This window comes from Hippichthys cyanospilos, chromosome 7 (genome assembly GCF_059441005.1).
Source record: "Hippichthys cyanospilos isolate Australia breed blue-spotted pipefish chromosome 7, RoL_Hcya_1.0, whole genome shotgun sequence".
Taxonomy (NCBI): domain Eukaryota; kingdom Metazoa; phylum Chordata; class Actinopteri; order Syngnathiformes; family Syngnathidae; genus Hippichthys; species Hippichthys cyanospilos.
Window position 1 is genome coordinate 16,278,101 of NC_142375.1, and position 26,231 is coordinate 16,304,331.

Here is a 26,231-nt window from a genome sequence, read left to right on the forward strand (position 1 = left end):
TTCTGACCAATCAATTGGTTATTGTAACTAAAATCACCTTCAACAGCTAGAATATATATATATATATATATATATATATATATATATATATATATATATATATATATATATATATATATATATATATATATATATATATATATATATATATATATATATATATGCACATTTACGTGCGTCCACCTCAGCCACCATTGTATCGTACACATTTAAATAGACCTCCCAGGAGCATTGTAACCTTATTTAAGCAAAACCACCACATTTTTGTGGCCTTTTCAAGGTCTTTGACTTTAGCGTAGGTCATTCTGTCTTCTTTTTTGGCTTTCTGCTTCTTGTGTGTGTGTGTGTGTGTGTGGGGGGGGGGGGGGGGGGGCACATAACTGGGTGAAACTTTAAACGTTTAGGGGCAAGGAGGCGGGGATGGAGGATGGGGGAGTTTGGGAAGGGATTGCTTACTGGGAAGTCAAAAAGCAGCTGTTTAGACTGAGTGTGAGTCATCATCCTCTTCAGACTCAGCTAGCCACCTCCTCTGTTTGTGTCCCATGAGTGTGAGGCCAGTTCAGTAGGTCCTGAAATAGAGCACACGGAACTTGTATGTAGGCAGGGGAAGACATAGAGGCGGTTTCTGCATGCGGGCTACGTGATACCATGCCAGTGTGAGAAATGCTCTCGTGTGGAAAAGGTGGAGAGAAAGGGAAAGAGTGACGAGAGAAAGACTGTGTGTGTGAAAGAAGAAAGGAGGAGGGAGAAAAGGAGGGCTGGGGGAGGCCCGGAGGAGGCGTGCTCAGATTGAGAGGGAAAAAGCTGCTGGCGGTTCTCATACATTCACGTACACGCATTCACTAGTCTCCGGAGTTTCTCTTTGTGTTGTCTCCTTTGTGGAGTCCAAGCATTCTAAATTCCAGTGGATCTTCGGCGAGGTCTTCAGTTCTTTCATATCACAAAGTTTGCAGTTTAATTGTTTGGACATGGGTGTAGGACAAGAGCTTCTGCTTTTTCTTGGTAAGTCATTTATAACCACTCTCTTTATAATGACAAAGATGAAAGGCTTATCACAGGCTTATCAAATGTATTTACCCACATTTACTTTCTTTAGTTAGAGGTTCATTCAAGTCCAGACGTTCACGTGTTAATGCGCTCACTGCTATGACAAAGTGTCACATTGGTCACACCTTGTAAGACTGAGGCTACAAGATGCAGTCCAATGTCAATACACATCTGTACATTACATGTCAGCCATGATGTTAGGTGAACCTGCAAATACCAATTTTTAAGAGCTTTTCCGAGTGTATTTTTTGTGTAGTTTATTACAGTATTCACGATTATAAAATAGTTGTTATATCTTTGTTTAGACTCAACCACAGTTAGCAAATGCCTTGTTATTGTGGTTTGGCTGAGACGTTGCATCATACTCAGATGTGTCAACTCATATGTAACGCCAATATTTCAAACTTCTCTGCATGATGCTGTGTGCACTACGGAAACCCCCTTCCATAATATACATGCACCTATACATATACATTGTTATACTGACGCCTTTCTGACAGTCTAAACAAAAAGTCATCTTGGTGAATGAATAGCTTTTGTTTTACCTGTTAGTAAAGGGAAAAAATGGCATGTGACCTGATTTTTATTGAAGTAAAATACAGTATTAATTATTAACCATGGTTAAAGATTATTATATTAAAGAATAGGGTCATAATAATGAAATAAATACAATCAAATCAATATGCACCCATATTCTAGCGCTCGTGTGCGATATGCTGATTGCTCAATATATAGTTCCACCACAAGAACACTCTAATAGCCATAATTTCCAAGCGGTTTGGAAAAGAGGGTTTGGACACTTTATTTTTACAACACTCAAAATAGACGCTTGAGTACTAACTTCTTACTCACGATATGCGTATGGACGGTTAAGACCAAAATTATTCAAACACTACAGCAAAATGTGATGTTTTAGTGAAGTTGTGGAATTACCGGTAATGAGGAAACAAATCATGATTGACAAATAATACTATAAATACAATGTTTATTATTTGTATTTGGTTTTATCTTCAGAACATTATTACAGTATCTCTGACATTTTCATGGAGCCACAATTCTTTGCGTTCACAAGGATCCTGCCAACTAAAAGCATCGTATTATCATGGATAGTACAATTTTGGCAATAGGTGCCTGTATTATGAAAGAAGATGGATTATGATCTTTATAGGGAACAATTTGACAAATAGTTATTATTATTGAAGAGTTTTAAAAATAATATTGCTCTTTTGTCACTTTCTTGTTTGGATGATATTCACTAATGTACTAATTCACAATAGTATAAATAGGACTTCCTCTCTTGTAAACAAATATTTTCTTCTTTTAATAATCAGTAAGGATGAGACAAGGCACAAAATTCACAAGAATGAGATGAGTGCCTGGCAAAACTTGTAACATCATGCCTAATTTGAATTTTTCAGTTAGTTGAACATTATTTTGCAGTTTTTTTTTTCAAATTGTGGTGGTTATTCTAATATTTTACCATCCTCTGCATGGAAAACCAATATAGGTTTTCAGGTGATTTGAAAGTAATTGGAGCATCCTGTATTTATCATATATATATATATATATATATATATATATATATATATATATATATATATATATATATATATATATATATATATATATATATATATATATATATATATATATATATATATATATCCCACAGAACACACAATTGAATCAACCTGGTTTGTCAAAAAAAGTGATCGGTAGGAACAGCAACTGTGACAGGCTGTAAGCATCAATGTGTGCACAGTCATTAATGTTTATTATACAGCTATTAAAGAGTAATTTGACTGCTCTCGTATGCCAATGTAGATCGATCAATCAAGGGAAATTCCTTTTGGTATTTGTCTTCACTTTTTTTCATTTTAAAAAGCAGCCATTAAAAAAGCAGAAGTCACATCTGAGCTGTCTTGCATAGACATACTGTACATACTTTCACATGGATAAAGGCCACGAAATAGTCTCTACAAAGAAGTTGCCATCAATTTTTAAAGTGATCAGAATTTGTACATTTTAAGTCCTGGACAAAAAAGAAACACTTGGGTGTAAGAGGAACAACAGGTGTGGTTTTGCAGCATATGACTGAGGAGCGCCTTTTATCACATGACCGTTTATCAAAAGCGAAAATTAGTCTTTAGATTCGGACTAAGAGTCACACAGTCATGTGTTGAGCAGTAGGCCACAAGTCATGAACTATCGACACCACATTTGACTGTAAAAGAAACAGAACTGAAATCCAATACATAAAAATGTGAGGGCTTATTGCTAATTGGTGAATGAACGTCAACAGCAGACATGACACAAAATCACACTATTTTTGTGGCCTTGTGTTGTTTAGTCATCGACTTGGAGGCAGTCACGCTGTTTGGCACACTTACTTTCAAACTTTCTAGTTTTATCTTGACTGGGGCACCGAAAGCGCCGGCGGTGCCACAAACAGGGGGCTCATTGTGCACGAGGGGAGGGCGACGGGAAAGGAAGCTATGTGTGCAACAAACATATTCTGTGTTACATGCCTGTTGTGTGGCTAATCTGTTGTATGAGGACAGGGGGAGGTTGTCATGGTTGCGAGCTTGCTCAATAATACAAAACATGCTCCGTAATTACGATTCTCAACTTAACCATTACATCATTAAGTTGCTCCTCATAAAATCGAGCTTGTTTGTGAGATGTATTGTAATTGATTGTGAAACTAGCTCTAACTAATTCTGTCGGAGAGGAACAGGACATTACATGCACGCAGTTTCACAAGAAAAGCCTACTCATTGGTGAAGACACATGATAACTGTCAGTCATGTGACAATGACAGCATGCATTCACTTACACTTAACGTAAAACAAAACCCCCCACAATCTAAAAAAAAAAAAAAGTCACATTTTATCACATCTGATAGAATTGGTGCAATCGGGCCTGAGCAATGTTAGAATTTTTAAACATATATTTTTTTACATTCTCTTGAATGTGTACTGTTATATACTGTAACAAAACTTTAGTACTTTAGTTCTGTGTGAAGTGAATAATGCTGTATTTTGTGGGGTGTTGTCTGTGACTAAAATAAAAGCTTTCACACATGTGAGCAGTGCTCACCATAACAACCAGTAAATAATTACAATGACAGAATATTCTGGTAAATAAAACAGCGCGGAGTCAATGTGACACTGCTGAAGTGGATTAAGTCAACAGAGGAAGGATGCTTTTCAGACGCTAACTTCCACCTTGAGGAGAAAATAAACTGTATTTCCCCATTTTTGTTTTCCGTTGGGGAGACTGGGGCTTTTGGGTTCTATAATGCTTTGTACACTAGCCTCACGCTCATTGGTTGGAATCTAAGATCAGGTGATCACGTGTGGATTTTTTTTGTTCTCTCTCTCATTGAACATAGCAAATTTTATAGAGTAGGATTTTTTCTAACAGGACTTTTTGGTTGATGTCAAAATTGAATAAAATTCTATCCATCCATCTTCTCACATCGCTTATCCTCACTGGAGGGGCGCGAGGCAATGCCAGGGAGAGGCGCGGATGGCCCCAGGATTTGTTTTAGTCATGTGAAGTGTTTGTGATGAAAATAAGGACTGACATCTTGTTTTTTCAGGCACTTTGATTTACTTGCGTTTTTTCTGCTTCGACAGACCTTTAACCTTGTATAAATGCTGCAAAAAAAGAAGTTGACAGTTGTTGAAAGTTGTTTTTTAATTTTTTGTCAACGTTAAAAAGAATAGTTTAAGGTATACCTATACATTTTTTCATAGATAATAATCTTACTTGACATTGGCTATCGGTATGGATAAATGGGTAATAAATAATGGCACCAGTGTTATTTTTGGCAGGTGTTTAAAGGGTTGTAAACGGTCAGGCCCTAGTAAAATATAGATGAGAAATTCATGAGGAAGTCAGCTGGGAGTTTTTCTCGTTCACCTATGACCCAAACAAGGACAGACGAAATGTTATACTGTAGAAAACTGACAGATGGATATTTCCTTCTTAGAAACTAAATGTTTTCTTGATTTTCCCCGCAGGTTTTATGTGCACAGTGAAACTATGCACGCCTCTGTGTGGCGCTGGCATGAACAAGGAAGGAGGCAAATGTGTTGGTAAGAAAAACTGGCTTGATTCAAATATTATCTTATCGTATGTCCTGTGTTCTGGGAAAAAAATAAGTCAATGATGTTGTGCTGCAGAATAAGCGCTGCATCAACACGAATAACATTGTCATTATTACATTTAAAATAAATGACGTGTGAAGTGTAAAAAGAAGCAAAAACGTGACAATTTTTCAGCTAATGATGAAATTTGATGAATAAGGGTGATGAATTAAGAACACCTGAGGTGGCTTTTTGCAACACCACATGGTGCATAGTTAAATCTTTCCAATTTTCCATCAAATGTCCAGATGTGAACGAGTGTAAGCAAATTCCAGGACCCTGTGGTAAACACACAAAGTGCTTCAACACAAACGGCAGCTACTACTGTCAGTGCGAGAGTGGCTTCAGGAATATTTACGGAACCGTTAATTTCACTGGCGTTAACGGACAGTGTCAAGGTGAGTGAATGCGCTTGGGACGAGCAGCGGGGCCTTTTCTGTCTCACCTTTCTCACGTGTCCTTTTGTGTTCCTCCTTTAGACAAAAACGAATGTGAGTCAGGGATGCACGACTGTGATAACAGGACTATTTGCATCAACCTGATGGGGGGCTTCAGCTGTATCTGCAAATCTGGGTACACCAAGAGCGGCACAAATAGAAACTGCATAGGTAATTGATGTGTAGATTTAAAGGTTAACCTTCTGTGTGACTGCACGGTTTCATGACTACACAATTTCGAAGCTGGGGTAGGCGAATGAAGTTGGAGTATTTATTCAATTAACAAAACCACAAATACCAAGAAAGAAATACTGATTCAACTCACATATGCGACAAAATAGTACAGACTCTCAATGCACTTAAGTGGAAGAGGAAATTAAATGTTTGCTATCAATTATGCAGTATAAAATATAGAGGTGTGCTCAAAAAATTGATTCACATCAAATTAAAGATTCTCATTTACTGCAAATCAGAAATGCTGAAAAATTGAGTTCATAAACTAAAAAAAAAAACAATAAAAAAAACAACGAATTCACTTCCTGTTGGCTTTTGTGTAACTAAGCCAGATAAACACACCAAATAATATATGGATGTCAATGCAATGGGCGTAGAATGCTTTTATTTTGAAATTCACAGTGGTGGTTGTTATAAACCAGCTTTACCGCTTTTCCTTTTGACTTCTGTTATTGCTATCTCATCTCGTTTCTCCACCATTAAAAAAAATCATATTCAATCACTGATTAAGGTCGCTAAGCACTGTTAGTCAATTATGCTGTCTCTGTACGATACGGCACAAGTCTTCAGCACGCATCAGTGCTTGGTATCAATACCGATGACTAGTCATGGTTTGCACTGGTATCAGTCTGAAACAGGTGGTATCGAACATCAATGCTGGTAGTTAAAAAAATGAACAGCGATTTAGAGAAACAAATATATTTTAATACTGTTATGAAGTAATCCTGTTCAAACCGAAGATAAAACTAAGTTGATCGAAGATAAACTAAAAAGATAAACTAAAATAAGACAAGCTAAACTGAACTTAGCTAAAATTAGCTAAATTACTGATAGTGCATGTCTGCTCCTGTTCCCTTCAGACATTGATGAATGCGAGCAAGCCCAGAAGCGAAAAGAAGACATCTGTGGAAGTCAAGGAAGTTGCACAAATCTAAATGGAAGTTATTGGTGCGAGTGTGCAGAAGGATACACCAATTATGGCAATAAAGGGATTCCATGCTCAAGTGAGTGTTTACTTCAGTTTCAGTTTATTTTTTGGCCTGCTTGCATTGAAAACATTTGACCTTTTTTCTTCCCACTCAAGAACTGGATTGCGAAACCTTTGAAGCCAAAAGTGTACCCTCGCAGGTAAGATAGCTCATTTTAATTACGGTTCATTTGAAATGATTAAATATGAATTTAAATCTACATTTTTGTTGGAAAGAATGACAAGCTTAGGATAAAAAGGGAAGACTTCCCACTCTTTCCCGTGTTTATCTTAGCATATTACCAGCAGAGATCATTTAAATGGCAGGGCGATTTATTATGATTTTTATTTACACACTGGACCCCCAAAATCCAAGTATGTATTTCGAAAGCGTAATCATACTATTATGGTGTCCTCTTTTAGTATTACAGTGGCTTGGCAGATCTGATGTCCATAATGAGAAACAGCTGCATGGCTCTGTTTAACCCAAATACGAACAATGAAGGCAAGGCTGATGGAGATGCGCTACTGGAGGTCTGGAAAGCAAACAAAAAGCACATGTAGACACCCCGTAGTCTCACACGCTCGGATGCTCAATTTTTGTTCTATAACATGCACAGAAACTTTTGACAGCATCGGAGACCGTCTTATCGTCAGTCGACGTGGACACAAGCGAGGATATGTACGGGCTCCTCAGCACAATGGAAAACTCCATCAGGCTCATTGGCCCTCAGCTCAGAAGCAACCGTACCTCGATGAGCTCCAATGAAACAGGTTACGATCATTTTTTTTATCCAATACAACAAGTTTGTTGTCCTCTAGAAGGTAACTGTTTGTTTGAGCAGCCGTGGAGATTGCAATCCAGAGGGGAAGGACTCCGCCCACTGGACCAGTTCATCTGCGGACTGACAACTCAGAGCTTGAGACGGACTGGGCAACGGCAGTTGGAACAGGAGCCTATCCTGGTAAACTTCTTCTTTAACATATATTTTGCTAGCCAAGCTGCTGCATATGGATTCAAGCGAGCGCGTCCATTATACTTTAACATAAAATCTCAATCATCCGGAGAATGCGTCCTCTGCTGGGGACATGTAGTACTACAGCTATGTCAGTGTGGCCACGTTCACGCTGCAGTCTGAAGTAACCCTATTCTGATTTTTCTTTCCCTATCCGATCTGTATCTGATGTTTTAATAATGATATGTATATGTTTTAATACGACCCAGGCTACAGAGCTATGTGGTCCTGAAACTGATCCATATCCAGTTTTTCGTCAAGAGACTTCGGTCTGAACTGCTCATTTACATTCATCCAACCAAATTGTTATTATTGATGTTTATTTAGTTATTTAGATTTCTCATGTGTCCCTCAGCAATCGTTTTTAGTCAGTGCGCATGTGACATAAAAGTTTCTAGTGTCGTAAAGATCTTGCGCCTAAACTCAGCCTAAGTGGGCGGAGTCAAAAGCCCCCCCCCCCCCCCCCCCCCCTTCACTCTTAGAACGGCATTAAAAATATCAATTTATAACTGCAATACCCAACCAAAGAAATTCCTATAATGTGTTCAGTTAGACAGCACTTTGCACTAAATTTGTCCTAAAAAAATGTTGTTATTTTATTTTCCATTTGTTATTACCTATTTTTGAACGGGTACTGCAATTAACCGGAAACCAGTCCTGGGTGTAGCCCACCATTCAACCAATGTTGCCTGGGATAGTTTTCAGCTCCCCTGTTCCAATGTTAACTTGTTTAGTTGTCGTATGAATCACAAACCCAAGAGAGGCAAAAAAAGCTTAAAAAAATTTCAGTCCCCGTAAAAATAATTGATCACGACGGTAGTTTTTACAGAATGCCACATATATAATCATCTCATATTCTGTGTTTGTTGGAGGAAATTGTTTTTAGTAATAGGTCACTGATCTAATTTGATTTGTTCTCCTTCTAGGTTTTGCAATGGCTGCCTTGTTGAGTTACCATAACCTGGAGAAGGCTGTTAACCATTCCTTCGACAAGCTCCAAGGATTTGAAAAAGATGGCGTTGAACCCACTTTCCAAATCTTCTCCCAGGTTTTGTCTGTTGTGGTGTCAAACCCATCCACTCAGAACTTGAGCCACCCTGTCATCCTCACACTCAAACATCTTGAGGTTTGTCCAATTGAAATCAGTCTTTGAACATTCAAAGCCAGAACCTCCTCCATGTGGCAACATTTGACAAATTATAGTTCTCACTTTTCTTGCTTCAATCAATGCAATCACGATCTGTGCTTTGTGGTGAAGTTTGAAATGTTCTGGTTTTGCATGTATGGTTTAGAACAATTCAGAGGCAAGCTACATCTGTGCTTACTGGAACGACGAAGGTGCCTGGGCCACAGATGGTTGCCATCAGCAGAAATCCAATATCACGCACACAGTATGTCAATGTGAACATCTCAGCAGTTTTGCTGTACTGATGGCTCACTATTCCGTGGATGTAAGAAACAAAAACACACCCTACAAATACTGTATGAAAACATACGTATATAATCTAACATATTTGATCTCCTCCAGCAATCCTTTGCCATCCAATTGATAACAAAAATTGGACTGATCATCTCCCTGCTGTGTCTGAGCGTTTGCATCCTGACATTCAAGTTCTGTCGCTCCATACACGGGACACGTACAACCATCCACCTTCACCTCTGTATCTGCCTCTTCATCGCTGACCTCATCTTCCTGGCTGGCATTTCCCAAACAAAACCCGAGGTATGTTTGCCCAAGAGGACAGTGACATTGTTTCCACAGACGGCAATAATCTGATGGTGGCCTGAGCTTGATGAATTTGTGGAACGGCTGCCTTCATTGTTTACATACTGCATAGCCCAACTCCTCTATTAACATAACAGGTCTCAGATCCTATGACGTTAAAAGGGGCTCTCCACATAAATTTGGTAGATTAATCTGTAGCTCTCAACGGGGGCATTCAAAGAGTAAGCACCAAATGATAAATATACAAAATGTGGATCAGACATGTTTATTCTAAAGGTTTGAGTGTAGGAAAAGTTACTGTCGTATGTTATTTATGTATTTATTCTCTTTATGGCGAGGCTGGGGCATTTACTGTGACTCAATGGTTGGGGGGGGGGGGGGGGGGGGGGCAAATTTTATGATTGGGCTCTTGTAAATCAAATTACAGCCACAAGATGAAGCCAGAGAGATCTGATATTTTCATCGAAATTTATCATGTATCAAGTCATATTGACTGCAAGTTCTTTCTTTACGGTTTAAACTGTACTTAAAAGTGAAACACGTCACGAAAATGTAAAAAAGCACTAAAGTCAGGAAAATACACTGTACGGGATTAAATGAAAAGTCTAATTGGGCTAAACATATAGCTACAGGTTTTATTGCACTGAACACATTTTTATTTTTTGGGCGTTTTAACTGTTGTAAATTCTGTTTTACTATTTTTAATTCAGTATTTAAAAAAAACGCTTTATATTCTACAGTTTGTTTCACTATAGATACAACATATAGCTGCTAACTAGAGAAAGAATAAAAGATCTTAAATAAAAAAAATAAAGACAATTAAAAGAAAATTAATCAAAACCATGTAGTCAATGGGTAGTCAAAATATTTTGGTGTACCACCTGGCATATTTTTTCACTTTGAGGCTAAAAGTTCTGTCCTGACCTTTACGTTACGGTCTTTTTCAGTTATCTTTTTATTATTTTAAATCAAAAATTCAAAAGAGAAAGCAAAAAGTCAAACACAAAGGAAGGAGTGTCTTAACAAGGTTAACGCTGCTCACATAAACACAGCAAGAGTCATTCCATTCCTCTGCTCTCCACACAACTTCCTCTCCTCATGTGTTTGTATTTCATTACAGGGCGCCTGCAGGTTTATTGCCGTCATGCTCCATCTTTTCTTCCTGGGAGTGTTTGCATGGATGCTGCTTGAGGGGGTGCAGCTGTATCGTATGGTGGTCCTGGTTTTCAATGCCACCATTCGGCCCCTCTACTTATTCCTCTTCGGCTACGGGACACCCTTGGTTGTTGTGCTTCTATCTGCCGTTATCAGGCCCAAAGGATATGGAACTGCGGAGCAGTAAGTCTGTTTCGAAAAGGATCAAACTTAAAGTGTGCAGCGGAAATCTGCTTTTACTTAAAACTGTGATTCTGCACTGCAGCTGTTGGCTGTCCCTCAAACATGGCCTCATCTGGAGCTTCTACGGCCCTGTGTGCGTCATCATCTTCCTCAATGTCTTCTTTTTCATCGTCACTGTCTGGAAGCTGGCCCAGAAGTTCAGCAGCCTCAACCCGGATCTCTCCAAGCTCAACAAATTAAAGTCAGTACGCAACTTTTTTTTTTCTCTTTGTTTGTACTTTGCATATATATGGTGTACTGTATAGCGCAGCAAACAAGTATTTGTCTCTTTTCAGATTGTGCTCTTTATTTGCATAATTATTGCAATTCCAACCAATTTTTGTATCCCGTAGTCAACTCACGGTAAAAAAAAATATATATATATATTGAGGGAAACAAGCCTATCTTCGTTGTTATTATTTAATAATCAATAAAATGAGGGTTGAACAGCTAAGTTCAGTTCTAAAGCTCAAGTGCTCTTGGATTATACAGAAACCATATTAGCAAATCCCCTATGAATAAGACACAATAACAAAACAATAAGAGCAACAACACAAACAAAATGAATTGACTTAGTATATATATATATATATATATATATATATATATATATATATATATATATATATAATATGTGTGTTTTGGAACCCATTGAATTTAGTATTATTGTAACACACTACAACAAAGCCACGTAAAGTTGGCTTGTTGAGAGTGATAATGCTATGAATGCTAGCTGAGCAGTATTGTCTTGAGTTACTTTTTAGGACTATGAACATTCATAACTACACGCCAACCAAAAAAATTCCTTTTCATAACATACAACAATAACAACATCACACAAATAGAATAGGCTCAATTCAACTGGACTCAAAGGGGCAGGGTCATATTTGCACATTACTTTTCATTGTTTTTGCCATTTTAAACACACACACATATATATATATATATATATATATATATATATATATATATATATATATATATATATATATATATATATATATATATATATAACTCATTACAGTTAGTATTACAGTAACATGCTATAAAAAAGTCATGTGAGGGACTTAACAGCTCTGAATAACATTTGTTTACAGTGCTAATGCTCACACTGCTAGCTTGACAGAGGTCTCTGCACCTACTTATTATAACTATGACCGTGCATAATCATATGCCATTATGAGCAGCCACATTTGAAGATCATGCGTGTGCACGTCAGTAAAGTGCGTAGCTTTGGTCAGACTTGAGGTGGAGAGAGATGAGTGAAGTGAGCCAACAATCAAATCTTACTAGCAGTTTTAGAACTGAACACTCCCTTTTTCTACCCCAATGAGATGCTGTGGCATATGACCATAAATGTAGTTCAGACCCTTTTAATATAACTGTGTTAAAACATTCAAACAAAAAAGAGTGGGCCAAAATTCACCCACAATGATGCAAACCATTTATTATTGGTTATTGCAAAAGCATGAGTAATTGTTGTTCAGGGAGCAATTACTTTTTCAGGTCGGATCATATAGTTTGGGATTTTTTTTCACTCATGGAATAAAATCATCATGTAGAAAGTTCTTTTAATATTTATTTGGGAGGTTTTCTAGTCATATTGCATCAATGAAATATTTATTAAATTGCTTACATTGTACATTGTTTACACTCATTCCTATAGCTTAGAGCGTATTATAGTAAACATATTTTTTGACTTGAGTTCCTCAAGTATCATTAATGTAAAACACGAAAAAAGCACTGTGCCAACACCCTTTATGCATGCGTTGCTGTCGTGCTCCTTTTGAATGTTTAATTGGAAGAAGCCATCGTGTAACTCAAGTCAAGATTTGTTACGGTGGTGTGAAGCAGGCTTTCATTTTCTTTGATTTTTACATGTGCTCCTTTTTTGATGTACACAAATTACTAAGTAGACTGACAACTGCAAAGCTCTCAATTTGTTTTTCAGTATCATTGCTTTGACTCTTTCAAAATGAGCAGTGACTCATTGTGAAACTTGCTCCAGTAATGCATTCAATAAGATCTTTTTGTTTCTAAATATTTGAATCAATTCAATTTTGTTGCATCTTAATTTATGCCAACCTCAATGCTAACTATTTGATTTCCTCTGCAGAGCTTTCACCGTGACAGCCATTGCTCAAATGTGCATTCTGGGACTTATGTGGGTGTTTGGAGCCTTCCTGTTTCGTGAGGGCAACATAGTGGTCGAGTACATATTCACGATATTAAACAGCCTGCAGGGAGCACTGGTCTTCATCATGCACTGCCTTTTATCCAAACAGGTAGGATTCATATTATATGTGCGTGTGTGCGTATATACAGTACAGTGGTACCTCGGTACTCGACCATAATCCGTTCTGAGGTGGTGGTCGAGCACCGATTTGTTCGAACACCGAAACCAATTTTCCCATAAGAAATAATGGAAAGTATGTGTGCACAAGTAAATGTGCACAAGCAGTACATGATAAAGATAAAGATAAAGATAAATAAAGCATTATAAACCATTTTGTATAATTTACTTACGTTTTGGAGAGTGGTTGATGGCATACAGGAATGGATGTGGAGAGGACGGGAGGGAGTTGCTCCTTCCATGATGACGCTAGCTAACTGCGACGCGAGGTCGGACACTCGTACACCACGTTCATATTTTGCTATAATTTCCTTCTTCGGTTCAATAGTGGTCCTCATTGTTTTCCTCTTTGCCTTCCCCTTATCTCTGTCTTTCTTTGGACCCATTATTAAGGGCAAGAGCAACACGAAAAAGTTTAAATCCGGGAAGAAATACTCGAACAAACGTCTTACTCCGCTGGCGGTCTGAGTTGAGCTGGCGCTTACCCGCTGGCCAAGAAGGGCCGAGGAGCGCGTTCGGGTCGGCTCGGCTCGGCTCGGCTCGGCTCGGCTCGGCTCGGCTCGGCTAGTCGAGAACCGAAAATCTGTTTGAGGTCCGATGCATTACCTACTTGAATTTTTTGGTCGAGCACCGATTTGGTCGAGTATAGAGGCGGTCGAGTACCGAGGTACCACTGTATATGCATTTTATGCATTGTTATTATTATTGTTTAACTCAGTTCTATTTACTTCTTGTAGCATCCGAATTCTGCCTACTTCACAAATCCATGCAAAGATGAATCTTTATGTAGATTTATTTTAGAAAGTTGCTCGACGGCTCTTTCAAAATATTTTTCTGAACTATTAAAGAAATGCCTGTAAACGAGTCAGAATTGGTCGTTTGTTTAACTGTTATGTAGAACAGGAAAGACTCGAATTAAATAACTAAAAGAAAGCTATTACAAAAGTCCTGAATATAAAATTCAGCACTTTGTATTTGTTGACTTTACGTAATTCTAAGAATTTACTTCAGTAAATTTCTTTTACAAGGTCCGCAGAGTTTACACATACACACAATAGTAATTGTGATTTTGTTTTCTGGTGACCTCTGCAGGTCAGAGAGGAGTACTACAACTTCTTCTCCTGCGTGTGCGCGCCCAAGAAAAGATACTCTGACTTTAGTAGTACAAACCGATCCAATAGTCAATCACAAGTAAGAAACACGTGACATTACACATTAGTTCATCCCCATCTGCTTTTAAATCATATTTTGTCTCTGTTTTTTTAGGGTTCTCGGAGTGGGCAGAACACTGGAGAATCCCACATTTGAATCACTCTCTGGTTGTAGTCGTCCAAACGGAAGACATGTAGTTAATATTAGGTTTGAAATCCTCAAAATTAACTTTAGTTCAGTTTGACCGATAAGCAAAGGCATTCAGGTACTTATGACAAAGCTAGTGTTTCGTGTGAATAGAAAAAAATGAATCATTGTTTCTTTCTACAGAGAGATATGGTTCATATGGTATGGCATGGTATGGTATCATGTCATATGTTTGAATTGATAAAGTTAAATATTGAACTATGGCCTCGAACGCCACCTGTGGTTAATGGTGGTTTTGAAGAACAACTCTGAAAGTTGCTTCGTCTCACGCCATCTTAAACATATCTTTATCATTATATAAGCTGTGTTTCCTTTAGACTGTTTGGGCTTATTTATGCCTAGAAAAGACATTATGCATTTTTTTATGTGTTTTATGGGAGTTTCCCAAGTAAAATGTTTAAAGTTAATGGGCCATTTAGAGAGAATAGCTTGGGGCTTGTTTTATGGGAGAGAAAACATATGACTAATGTTGAACGTAACTCTTGTAATGCCTGGAGCAATGTGCATGCAAACCCCATGCGGGCCTTAGGAACCCAGCAAGGGTTGTTAAGATATAATTATCAAACAAAAACAAGTGTTTGAAACACAGTAAATGGCTATTTAAAAAGCTCTGTTTAGTTTTGCGTTTGCCTTTGGACACTGGTCAATGGGACATTTTTCCAAAAGGATTTCCTAAGAGATACAGAACTCCGACCCACGCATGTGATGACTGTGCAGCTTCCCGATTTTGAAATTGTATTTGTGGGATTATATTTCACTTTGCCATATCATTTTAGCTGCTCTCTGCTTTGCTTCATGGTTACTGTAAGGATTCAAGCTAGGGAGTAGTACACCTTAAATAACTTCAGCGCACTTTTTCCTTCACTGAACATGCTTCATGACTTGAAAACCTTTCCTTCTTTTAGAACAGTTTACTTGATGTGAAGTTATTGTAATTTATAGAAATTAATTCTATTATGTCAGAAATTGTCAGTTTAAAGAAGAGATGGGCAAGCGTCTCCTGGAAATGGCGTTGGCCTGTATCTGCGTTTACATTCTTATTTTGTCATTTGAATGCCTTTCAGGTTGTCTTGACAGCTTAGTTGCTCTTTATTTCAATGTTGGGCTACATTTTTTTTTTGTACCGCTGTTTTTTCGGGCACCTTTTGAATGTAAGTTTTGGCGATCGACTATGATGTATATAAACCTATTTTTCTACTTTGTTGTTTTGGTACTGTTATCTGAAAACAGAATATGCACCGGATATTTTATTAAAATGTCTACTTTATCAAAAGTCTACATCTTTGAAACTGGTCTCTTTTCTGTATTTCACTGTCTCCGGTGCTATTTTGAATCACACAAATGCAAGAAAGCATATGCCAGAGTGTCCAACTCCAATTTTTTTTTTTTTTTACATTCAATTTTGTAAATGATTCAGAAAAATAAACTCTATACTGGACCATGTTTCAAATAATGACACTTTTGCTATCTTGATGAAATTAGAAAATAACTATACTATACAAAACATAATTTTTTGACAATCAATCGTCACTGCTTTTAAAGTCTCCTGTCCTTAAATTTCAGTATCAGCAACTATTTTTTGTCCATATTTTGAATAAAAATATTCATTTAATTAAAAAAAAATCTGAATATATGTTACATTTTATTGTGTGTTGTGTATTTTATTGTATGGTACTGAATAAAATAAGAACACACTAAAAAGTGTAAATGACCTGTACTATTAATTCCTTTGTATTCAGGACCACTCTCAAGACAAAAGTAATTTAAGGAGTTTACATTTATGGCTAAACACATACACACAAAACAAAACAAAACAAAACAAAACAAAAATATCAATCAAAATAAAATTAATGGAGACTGTAAACATGGCACAATTTCATGTAAATAACACCTTTATAGTCTCTTCTTTACTGAAATCCTATGTCAAAGCTACTCCTGCGAAAAGTTTCAGTAAAACACTCATAGACGTGGAGGACTGTTGCACAATACAGGGTACTGTGTATTTCACTTATAAGAAAGCACAATATGGGAATGACTGACAACGGTTCTGCTCTGAAGGCAATGAATCACTTCGAGGGCAGAACTGCGGTGACGTAGGGCTCCTTGCTCCAACCTGCTCTTCTTTCTGCATGCTCATCAGACATTTTGCTTCACACAGGTGAGCTGCAAACATCCAACTGCGAAAGTTCTCTTTCGAGCCCTTCAGGTTCATTTGGTTCCTTCGACAGGTGGGCATTCTTTCGCCACATAATTACAAGCTGTGTGTATACATGTATATATGTGTTTGTGTGTGTCTGATTGTGTCCTAGCAGATACCTACATGCATACTCTCTGTGCTGTCATTGGCTGCCTCTGTGTGTTGGGGTCTCTACTGTTGCAACCCTTGACGTGTCTCAAAACCGTGTTGGCTGTGATGGGACTCTTCATAGCCTGTAGGGCCCCTTGGAAGTTCCTCCATGTGGCTCTACACACCTTCAAAAGAGACATCATGTATAGTTATACACCCTAATAATAATGACTCCCTCCTCCTTCCTTTGCGTCTCTTTTGTAGTCCAATTTTCTAACATTCTTTTTGATAATTTCCTGACAGGTGTCTGATTGTGATACTGCGAGTGAAGTTTGCAATGTACCAAAATGCCAGAAAAAGGAGAACCATACCTGCATTGTTTGCAAAGATTGTTGCTAAGCACCCAAACAAAGCAGCACTAATCTATGAGCCCACTGGAGAGGTGAGCAACAATGATATTTTATTATATATATTACAAGGTTGTGTATATTATATATTATAAATGTAACAAAAATTATATTTCATTTTTTAAAATCTCATCTACATCAACATTGCTGTAAGTGTGTTTGAGTCTGTACTGTCACATTCTACTCTGCTGTTTAGATTAGTGGGCCTTTATCATGGGCGGAAAGAAAAATGCACGACCACAGGTTGTCATTCTTTAAATTTTGATACTGTGTGTAATTGCGGCAAATTACAAGATTGACAGACGACAACAACAACAAAGTGGCGTCACTCATTTTTATTTTTGAACAGATGCAGTTGTAACCATTCACCTTCTGATGTATTTGAGATGAGCCACTAGTGCTGGCTGCAACCTGTAGTTTTGACCATCAGGGTTAGGGTTAGGGTTAGGGTTGCTGTTTTCTTTCCTCAATCATCAAATAAATAGAAAATAAGAATAAAATAAAACATTGTCCATCCTCTCTGTCGCAGACTTGCTCAAATGTGAGTGTTCTCAAGTTTAATTTGCCAAAGTGCTTTGGTATGGTTTGCCACATTAGCCTCCATGTTGCTGTAGTTGCAGCTGCAGCTGTTTGCTTTGCATTTATGCAGTAGACTAAACGTCAGCTGCTTTTGTGGTAAGCCAGCATTTTCTTAAAAGAAGGCATATCACTCTACTCTTATCAAAAGTGCAGTGAAGGCATTTTTTGTTTAAGTTATATTTGTTATTAATTAGCCTGACAATTCTTACATGCTCTTCCATTTTCACATCTTCCTCATATCTGTGAACTTGCCCTCCCACCCACAGCAGGAGCCTATCAGGTTATGCCAAACAAATAATAGCCAATAGTGTCCACTTCATGGTGTGCTTTCCGAACTCTTTTCACAAAAGCCAGTTACATAAAAAAATAAATGCAGAAAGCATAGTTACAGAATTAAAAACGATATTAACATGATTAAAAAAAAAAACAATGCTTAAATTATGACAGTAATTATTGATTGCAATGAATCTGCTGTTTTGACACCCCTAAAAAAACTACATACATCTTCAACATCTATTTCACTGCTTAAAGTATAATAGTAATTGTAAAATTGGTTTCATATCATTGATTGCTTTTTTTTTTTGTTCGCAGGTGTGGACTTTCAGGGAACTGCAGGAGCAGTGCCATGCTGTTGCACACTGGGCGTTGGCACAAGGTTGGGCCGAGGGTGATGTGGTGGCATTGTACATGGAAAGCCGTCTTTTACTGGTGGCCCTTTGGTTGGGTCTTGCTATGGTGGGAGTGGAGGCTGCATTCATCAACTACAACCTGCGGATGAAATCGCTGGAGCACTGTGTTAGTGTGTCCGGGGCTCGTGCTCTCATATTTGGGAGCGAGCTAACTGAAGGTGGGAAAGTAGCGCATGCTTTTTTTGATACATGCACGATCTACCAAAACAAATAAAAAAAACATAAAACAAAGCTCTTGGCTACCATCCAACTATTACGTTGCTCCATGCATAGAGTTTAGATTAGACATTCTGCCACCAAATTGTCACTTCACTTGGCTTATCTCAAGATGTGCTTTCTGCCTGCTCAGCGTGGCGAAGATCGGTTCACCAAATTAAAAAAATACACAGAAATTCTTGTGCTGACACGAAGATCCAGAAGAGGATGGAGTTAGAATAGATAATATTAGAACAATAATCTTAATACAGTATACAAAATGCAAAGAGTAAATTGCAATGAAAAACTTGAAATTGTGAAGCAAAATATTTTGCAATACACTGCACAGTAATACATACAGTAGAACAGGGAAAAAAGTATTTACATGTTTGTTCTTGTGCAGTGGTTTTTCCAAAACCCTGAGTTTGGTCCCAGCATAGGCTTGAAACAATCGCCAATCTCTGATGTTGACAATCAAAACTGACCGCTCTATAGGCAAACTTTGTCATGAATTTTTTGTACGCATTCTCATTAAACTGCAGGTGTACAACATCTTGTAGCCAGGGATTATACAACAATAATGACTTTTTTGTTTATTTCAGCTGTGTTTGCAGTGAGAGGCTTTTTGCAATGCGACATGGCAATGTTTTGCAGTGGTGAACAGGCAGACGAGGAGAAGCTGCCATGTCTCAAAGCTGCGAATCTGGAGGATCTGCTGGCACGTTCACACAAGCACCCACCCACCTACACATTAAACAAGACATTCAACGGTGAGTCTTTTCGACTGTGCGTCAAGTTGAGTTGCCATATCTTGCTGTTACATATCATGCGTGTCACAAAGTTGGAATTGCAACACCTCCATTTTGTAAAGCAAGTTTTTGCATGTTGAGCAAACATGCACATACGTACATATGCATGCACAGTATGCACTCACAAACACATATACATCACAAATGTTTTACTTTCATAACATCTTGATGGTACATTTTTTCTCGTCTTTCGAAAAAAAAATATATTTCTATTTGTTTTCCGCTATTTCATACTGATGATTAGCATTTGGACCATTTTTTTTTTCATTCAACATTCCAAACTTCATGCTCTTCAAGTCTTTGCCTGCATAGCCTGTCAGAAACATCTGGGGTATTGACAGGGAGATAAAACCTGGAAAGGAATGATGGGGGAGCTCTGCTTGAACACCACGTAAACGTTTCAACAGTTGAATTGTTCCCCCTTTACGGCTATTTGTTACACTCTTCTGGTAAGAATATTGACGAGAATTTGGAAAACGCCTGTGGGAATTTTTGTCTATTCATCCAAAAGAAACCTGTGGGGTCACCTGAATCTCTGTTGTAGTTCATTCCACAGATGGGATTGAGGTCAGGGCTTTCATCCGTGTGCTTTCACACCTTGGCCAAAATTCTGCCGAATTGAACGCATTCAACTTTCCAAAATTTGTTGTTGAGATGTGGAATTGAGCTTTGACTTTGACTGCTTTACTAATCAAATGTGTGGAAGCATGGAGCTCCCAATTCCGAGTGAATATTTCCGACTTGCCAAATCGCTTGAATGTGCTTATGAGTACATTCAGACAATACCATATTTTTGAAACTATAAGATGCACTTAAAATGCTTTAACTTGATCAGAAATTGACATTTGACCTTGTTGGGTGCGCCTAATTAAAGAATACCAAATTAAAGTTGAATAAAATTTGACTCATTTGCTGTATTGGTTTTTATTTTCCTTGTGCCTTATAAACCGGTGCCCCATATATGTGGACAATTGGAAAAATTGAGACTGGGCCTTAAAACCCATGCAGATTATTGTCCAAAATATATTTTAGCCTGGCAAACTCATTCGAATGTTCTTTAAAGTGTTTGAAAATACATTATAATGCACTTATAAATATGTTCAAATGAGTTTGCCTGTCAGAACTCCACAAATTCACCCATAGCTCTAAAAATAATGCATCTTCTATCATTATTTTTCATTGAAAAGGTTTATAGTGGGCTTGCTTCAATTCCCCTATCTTCCTTCTATCATTGCATGTAGACAGACTTTTCTACATTTACACCTCTGGCACAACAGGAATGCCAAAAGCAGCTGTGGTGGTTCACAGTCGGTGAGTTGTCCGAAAAACAAATATTGATGCTTGAAAAACTAAATATTTGTGTGTAGGATTCTAAACAGATTCATTCTTGATACATCGTTTTCACTCAACTTTTTTCTCCTCACATTAGCTATTACCGCATTGCTGCATTTGGATTTTATGCCTTTGGTTTACAACATGATGACATCATCTACAACTGTCTTCCTTTATATCACTCTGCAGGTCAGTTCATTTTTCACATGAATCTGTGTAAATTAATTGGCGCACAATTCAACCAAACCACGTTAATTTGCGAGACAAGGGTCAAATCGCGTTTTTACCTCACTGCAAACTGTAGTTTTGAATAATTCTCATTCAAGCAATTACAGATCAATGTGTGTGCTTGCAGGAACTATCATGGGTACAGGTCAATGTTTGCTCTTTGGCTTAACCATTGTCATCAGAAGTAAATTCTCGGCCAGCAGGTTCTGGGATGATTGTGTTAAAAACAACTGCACAGTGAGTACATTACATGTTGGAACATTGCGGAAAATCTTTTATTTTTTGTTGTAGTCGCGAAAATCTTTTATTTTTTGTTGGAGCCGCTACTCTTGCACTTTATCTGCAGGTCATTCAATATATAGGAGAAATTTGTCGCTACCTCCTAGCCCAGCCGCTTCACTCATCCGAGGGACATCACCGGGTCCGTGTCGCCATTGGTAACGGCCTCCGTCCATCTGTGTGGGAGGAATTTGTTCGGAGATTCAGAATAAAGCGCGTCGGGGAATTTTATGGTGCCACCGAGTGCAATTGCAGCCTCATCAACATTGATGGCAAGGTGCATTGGTGGGAATTAAACGCTCATTGTGTTATCTCCTCTCATATGCCATATTGTTATTTACACTGTATTATTTCTTGTTCAGGTGGGTGCATGTGGATTCCACAGTCGCATCCTGCCAAGCTTTTACCCCATCAGTCTGGTGAGAGTGCAGGAAGACGGCAGAGAATTGCTCAGAGATGCAAAGGGACGCTGCATACCCTGTCAGCCTGGTAACCTTGAGTACATGTACACGCTATGTGCATGCACAATAAGCTTTGACCCAGTTAAAAATAGACTCAATGGTCTCTTCATCTGTCACTGTGGAAATCCTGCCCTACTTTTGATCGACAATGAAGTGTAAATCTGCTGTAAATCAACTTCATGTCATCACTTAACCTCTCTCACCATTTCGCAGGTGAACCAGGAATGCTATTGGGCTGCATCAATGATGAGGACCCACTCAGGAGATTCGATGGCTATGCTGATCAGGATTCCACCAATCAGAAAATAGCACACAATGTCTTCAAGATGGGAGACTCGGCCTACGTCTCAGGCATGATGTGGTTTGTCATTTGCTGAGCCATGTACAGTATATAACGTGTCTTACATGTCCAGTGACAAGTGAGGATGATTCGTGTGTGCTAAAATGGTGGTTCTGAAAATCTTTTTCAATGGTGTATACTCTGTTCGTCCCTTACCAAGCAAAGGATTTTTTTGGATGAACAAAAAATAGGAAAAGAATGCTGGCTCATCTGCATCTGGTTCATTAAACTACATTATTAGTGGTACCTATTGGCATATTTTTATTCTGGAACTCCAAAAGATAGATCATCTAACAATGTTTCATGTCTGGCATCACTAATGACAATTTGCATCCGAATATAGCTTAACAAAATAAAGGCCTACATTTTTGGCACTGAAACAAATTAACAATAAGTTAATTCATGTTCCAATTAATTTAGTCTTAATTTGAAAAAAAAAGTAGTTTTGTCTATACCTGCTGGAACCTTGCTTAAAGTCTCACATAGCCCCTAAATTGCCTTCACGGACCCCCAGTGGCCCTCATACCCCAATTTGAAAACCATAGTGCTAAAAGACAGGGCCAACATGTCAAAAGTGTTTCCCACCTACCATTTATTTAGCTCAAGCAAGCATCTTATGAAGTCCAAAACTGACGATGATGATTTACACAAAACTTGCAGAAACACCAGGACAACGCGCATCAAAATAGTACTATAAACTGAAGGCAACAATAAATTATTTTGATGACATAATTACTAATATTATGCGTATATTACACCTAAGTACGGCACAAAGAGAGGAGAGATTTTAGCCCAAGATCAGGCTACACCTTTAAACTAAAATCACATTACCTGGTTGCTAATATTTGTTCGTCCCAAAGGTTTTTGATTTTTTTTTTTTTTACTTGGCACTTAAACTATAAGTAGCAAAAAAAAAATCAATACTTTCTTATATTTTTGTGCTGTGTTGTCAGAAAGAAAAGGCAACCTAAGGCAACCTACAAATAATGTTTTTCCTTTAGATTAAACGATTTGTAATAATGGTGCCCTTTTTTCTTGACTCAGGTGACGTACTGGTGATGGACGATTACGGCTACATGTACTTCCGGGACCGCTGTGGTGACACATTTCGTTGGCGAGGAGAGAATGTTTCCACTACAGAGGTGGAAGGAGTCCTCAGCGGCCTGCTTGGACATACTGATGTCGCCGTTTATGGAGTTTGTGTGCCAGGTGCAGTGGTGTGGTTTTTATAAAACAATTATCACAATATTGCACCCGTGCAATGATATATTGGAAGAAATCCACTAATTATACCGTCATGATTTTTATTACTGATGGGAATCTTTGACTGTCTCAGAACTCATTTCGATTCAGATTTTTGGGTCTATGAATCAATTCAGAATCGAAATTTGATAGCTTTCAATGTGTGAATGTGTGTGTACAGGTGTGGAGGGAAAGGCTTGTATGGCAGCGATAGCACATGCAGGAGGCCGCTTTGATCTTGAGACCTTCTTGTCCTCTGTCCAAAAAGTCCTTGCCCCTTATGCTCGTCCGGTCTTTCTGCGGCTCATGCCAGCTGTAGACACGACAGGTGAGATGTCAGCGGGAACTTATACACTACACACACTTTTGAGGAAAAAGAACATTTACAACGTTACATTTCTGCTTTATCACTAGGCACCTTCAAGATTCAGAAGGTGCGACTACAGAAGGAAGGTTTCAAGTCACAGAACTCCAGAGAAAAGATTTATTTTTTAAACAGCGCTGCGGGGTGTTATGAGTCTGTCACTGATGAACTATATGACTCCATCATGCAGGGATGTGTGCGTTTTTGAGACCGGAGACAGACTGTTATCCATGGCAAAGGAGTTTTTGTATTCTCACAGGAGTTAAAGAAAAAAAAAAGGTTTTCTTTAGTGTATTTTGAGAGAATCACACCTGACTTTCCAAGGCCAGATATTTAAGCATGATTACGCATTTTAAGGCTGGATTTATATCAAAGATATTAAAGATAAATCATACATCAGACAACTGCTTTTGTGATTATTTGTAGTTGGTTCCTGAGCACACCGTTCTGTGGCTAGCGGATTCATTGTTTTATCCTGCCTATTTAACACCATCTACTGGGCAGAAGGAGAACAACTACAAAACGTAATGACAATATTGCTATACAGACAAACTGGACTTCTATTCAACTAGCAGTTATAACACCTTTCACTCTTCCGGGATGTTTTTAAAAAAATATCAGTTCCCCCCAAACGTGTTAGATGCCGTGTGTGTGTTAAGCCCCTCCTCAATACCGTATGAACTATTTGGTTCACTGTACGCAAAGGCATCTGTTTAAGATTTGTATTTACAAAGAGTGAGAATATGGCCACGCTGTGGTTTCTGTGGAAAGACGTGATGAAATGCTTTGCAACTGCCATCACTGCATCCATGCCAAACATGCAACTGCAAATGAGGGCTGCTTTTGTGTGCTCCTTAGAGATGTCTGCTTTCACTTATTGACTTTGTGCAACCGTTTGGCTTTGTGACAGCTTTGTTACCCGTTTCTGTGGAGGCGGGTGGTTTTTACTCTGCTCCTTCGCACCCTTATCTCCCTGCTTTGCTGTGCTTTGAGTGCTTCGAGTGCGCTCAACTGCAAATTTGTTGTGGTCGTTGAATCCTCAAGCAAAACGAATGTCATCATGGAGAAGTTGGCTTCTCGCATCGAATAATTTGTGACTAATTCGGCCAATTGAAGCCCATTCAGTGTCTCGTTCGACGAACTCAAGGTTGATCACATTGTTTATCTGTCTTCTCCCAAAACAACTGCCATCTGGACTCTCTTCCACCAAAGGATGAGGAATTCTATCAGACGCTGTAATCTCCCTTTCAAGTTGCTATCAGGCAGCTCAAAGACACTCTTACACACACACATCCACAGATATCATACATGCACAACTCCTATTTTTAAAGCCGCCGATGGTCCTGAACTTCTGCCCATGTGATGTGACCTGCTGGGAAAACGCTGTAATCTGGTTGGTCACAGTGGAAGTATAATCATTTTGTTTTGCAGTGAAAGACAGATTTTTCCATTTTGCAATAGTGCTTTTCCTACCAGACAATATCCGCAAAAAATGATTCAAGTAACTTTTCTTGGTTCTTCTCAACAGCCATGAAGAGTCCAGTTGTCTCGATTCAACTTCTGCGGATATTGTCTGTTATGAAAGCACACAAACACGCATTAGTCAGCTGTGGCCACAGTTTACCACTATGTCCTGCATGTCTGCATATTGTTTATGTGAGGATTTCTCAAATTGCTTTGATGCTCAAGGGACCATGCAGGCTCTGACTCATCATCAGGAAATGAAACGGGGAGCATCGGATGGCGCAGGTGGTGGTGGGCGATACACATGTGGAGCTACTTTGGCTCAGCTGGGATAAATCAAATGGAAGCAGGGAACACTGGGGTGTGTATATTTGGTTGAACTGCTGTCAAATGTATTAGTCTTAATGAGAGGCCAAATGAAAGTTTGGAAATGCGTGGTAGGCACTGATGGAAAGGTTAAAAAAAAAAAATTCAGCCTGCAGTCCCGGCTTGACTTTTATGACCTCTGATTTATAATACACTGAGGCTAATTTCAAGCTGGTGTCACTTTTACAGTCTTACTTGTCTTCAACATTGGCAAGCAGAATAGAATTTACTTATTTAATCAGCTCCAAATATATTGTCGACAAAAAAAAAATATAAGTTGGTTGTTTGCTGTCAGGCTAGTGAAATACAGCTACTCGTTGGTCCTCATTGCACGCCAAAAAAACGATGCTGTCGAAGAGAGGTGAAAAAGTGGTTCACTAGTTTTCACACTCACATACATTAATTAATATGTAACTGGCAAGCCATGCATCTGGTGCCTCAGCCCTCAGTAAGAACCTATCTGGCACAATCCATATCTTCAGAGGGGGAGCACAGGTTTCATGACGATTCACTGCGATC

The 26,231-nt window shown here is 38.4% G+C and overlaps 2 protein-coding genes across 3 annotated transcripts; both read left to right on the forward strand.

Moving 5' to 3' along the window:
• Window positions 1-686: 686 nt before the first annotated feature.
• On the forward strand, window positions 687-15,948 carry adgre5b.1 (adhesion G protein-coupled receptor E5b, duplicate 1). Its single transcript, XM_088419589.1, has 17 exons — window positions 687-1,002; window positions 5,076-5,150; window positions 5,450-5,599; window positions 5,681-5,809; window positions 6,733-6,876; window positions 6,957-7,000; window positions 7,263-7,373; window positions 7,460-7,613; window positions 7,685-7,804; window positions 8,782-8,981; window positions 9,148-9,306; window positions 9,384-9,578; window positions 10,702-10,919; window positions 11,002-11,160; window positions 13,075-13,243; window positions 14,404-14,502; window positions 14,578-15,948. Exons 1-17 carry the CDS (start codon window positions 969-971, stop codon window positions 14,617-14,619), a joined length of 2,202 nt encoding a protein of 733 aa, XP_088275715.1. The 5' UTR covers window positions 687-968; the 3' UTR covers window positions 14,620-15,948.
• Window positions 15,949-16,819: 871 nt separating this feature from the next.
• On the forward strand, window positions 16,820-24,237 carry LOC148421276 (long-chain fatty acid transport protein 1-like). Of its 2 annotated transcripts, none has more exons than XM_088419568.1 (14): window positions 16,820-16,898; window positions 16,983-17,160; window positions 17,261-17,399; window positions 18,535-18,790; window positions 19,430-19,597; window positions 20,878-20,947; window positions 21,066-21,157; window positions 21,324-21,433; window positions 21,543-21,752; window positions 21,838-21,964; window positions 22,150-22,287; window positions 23,321-23,485; window positions 23,700-23,846; window positions 23,933-24,237. In XM_088419568.1, exons 2-14 carry the CDS (start codon window positions 16,991-16,993, stop codon window positions 24,088-24,090), a joined length of 1,950 nt encoding a protein of 649 aa, XP_088275694.1. In that variant the 5' UTR covers window positions 16,820-16,898; window positions 16,983-16,990; the 3' UTR covers window positions 24,091-24,237. The 2 variants fall into 2 exon arrangements, with proteins under 2 accessions (XP_088275694.1, XP_088275695.1); XM_088419569.1 differs by having other exon boundaries at window positions 16,830-16,898; window positions 16,980-17,160.
• The last annotated feature ends 1,994 nt before the right edge of the window (window positions 24,238-26,231 follow it).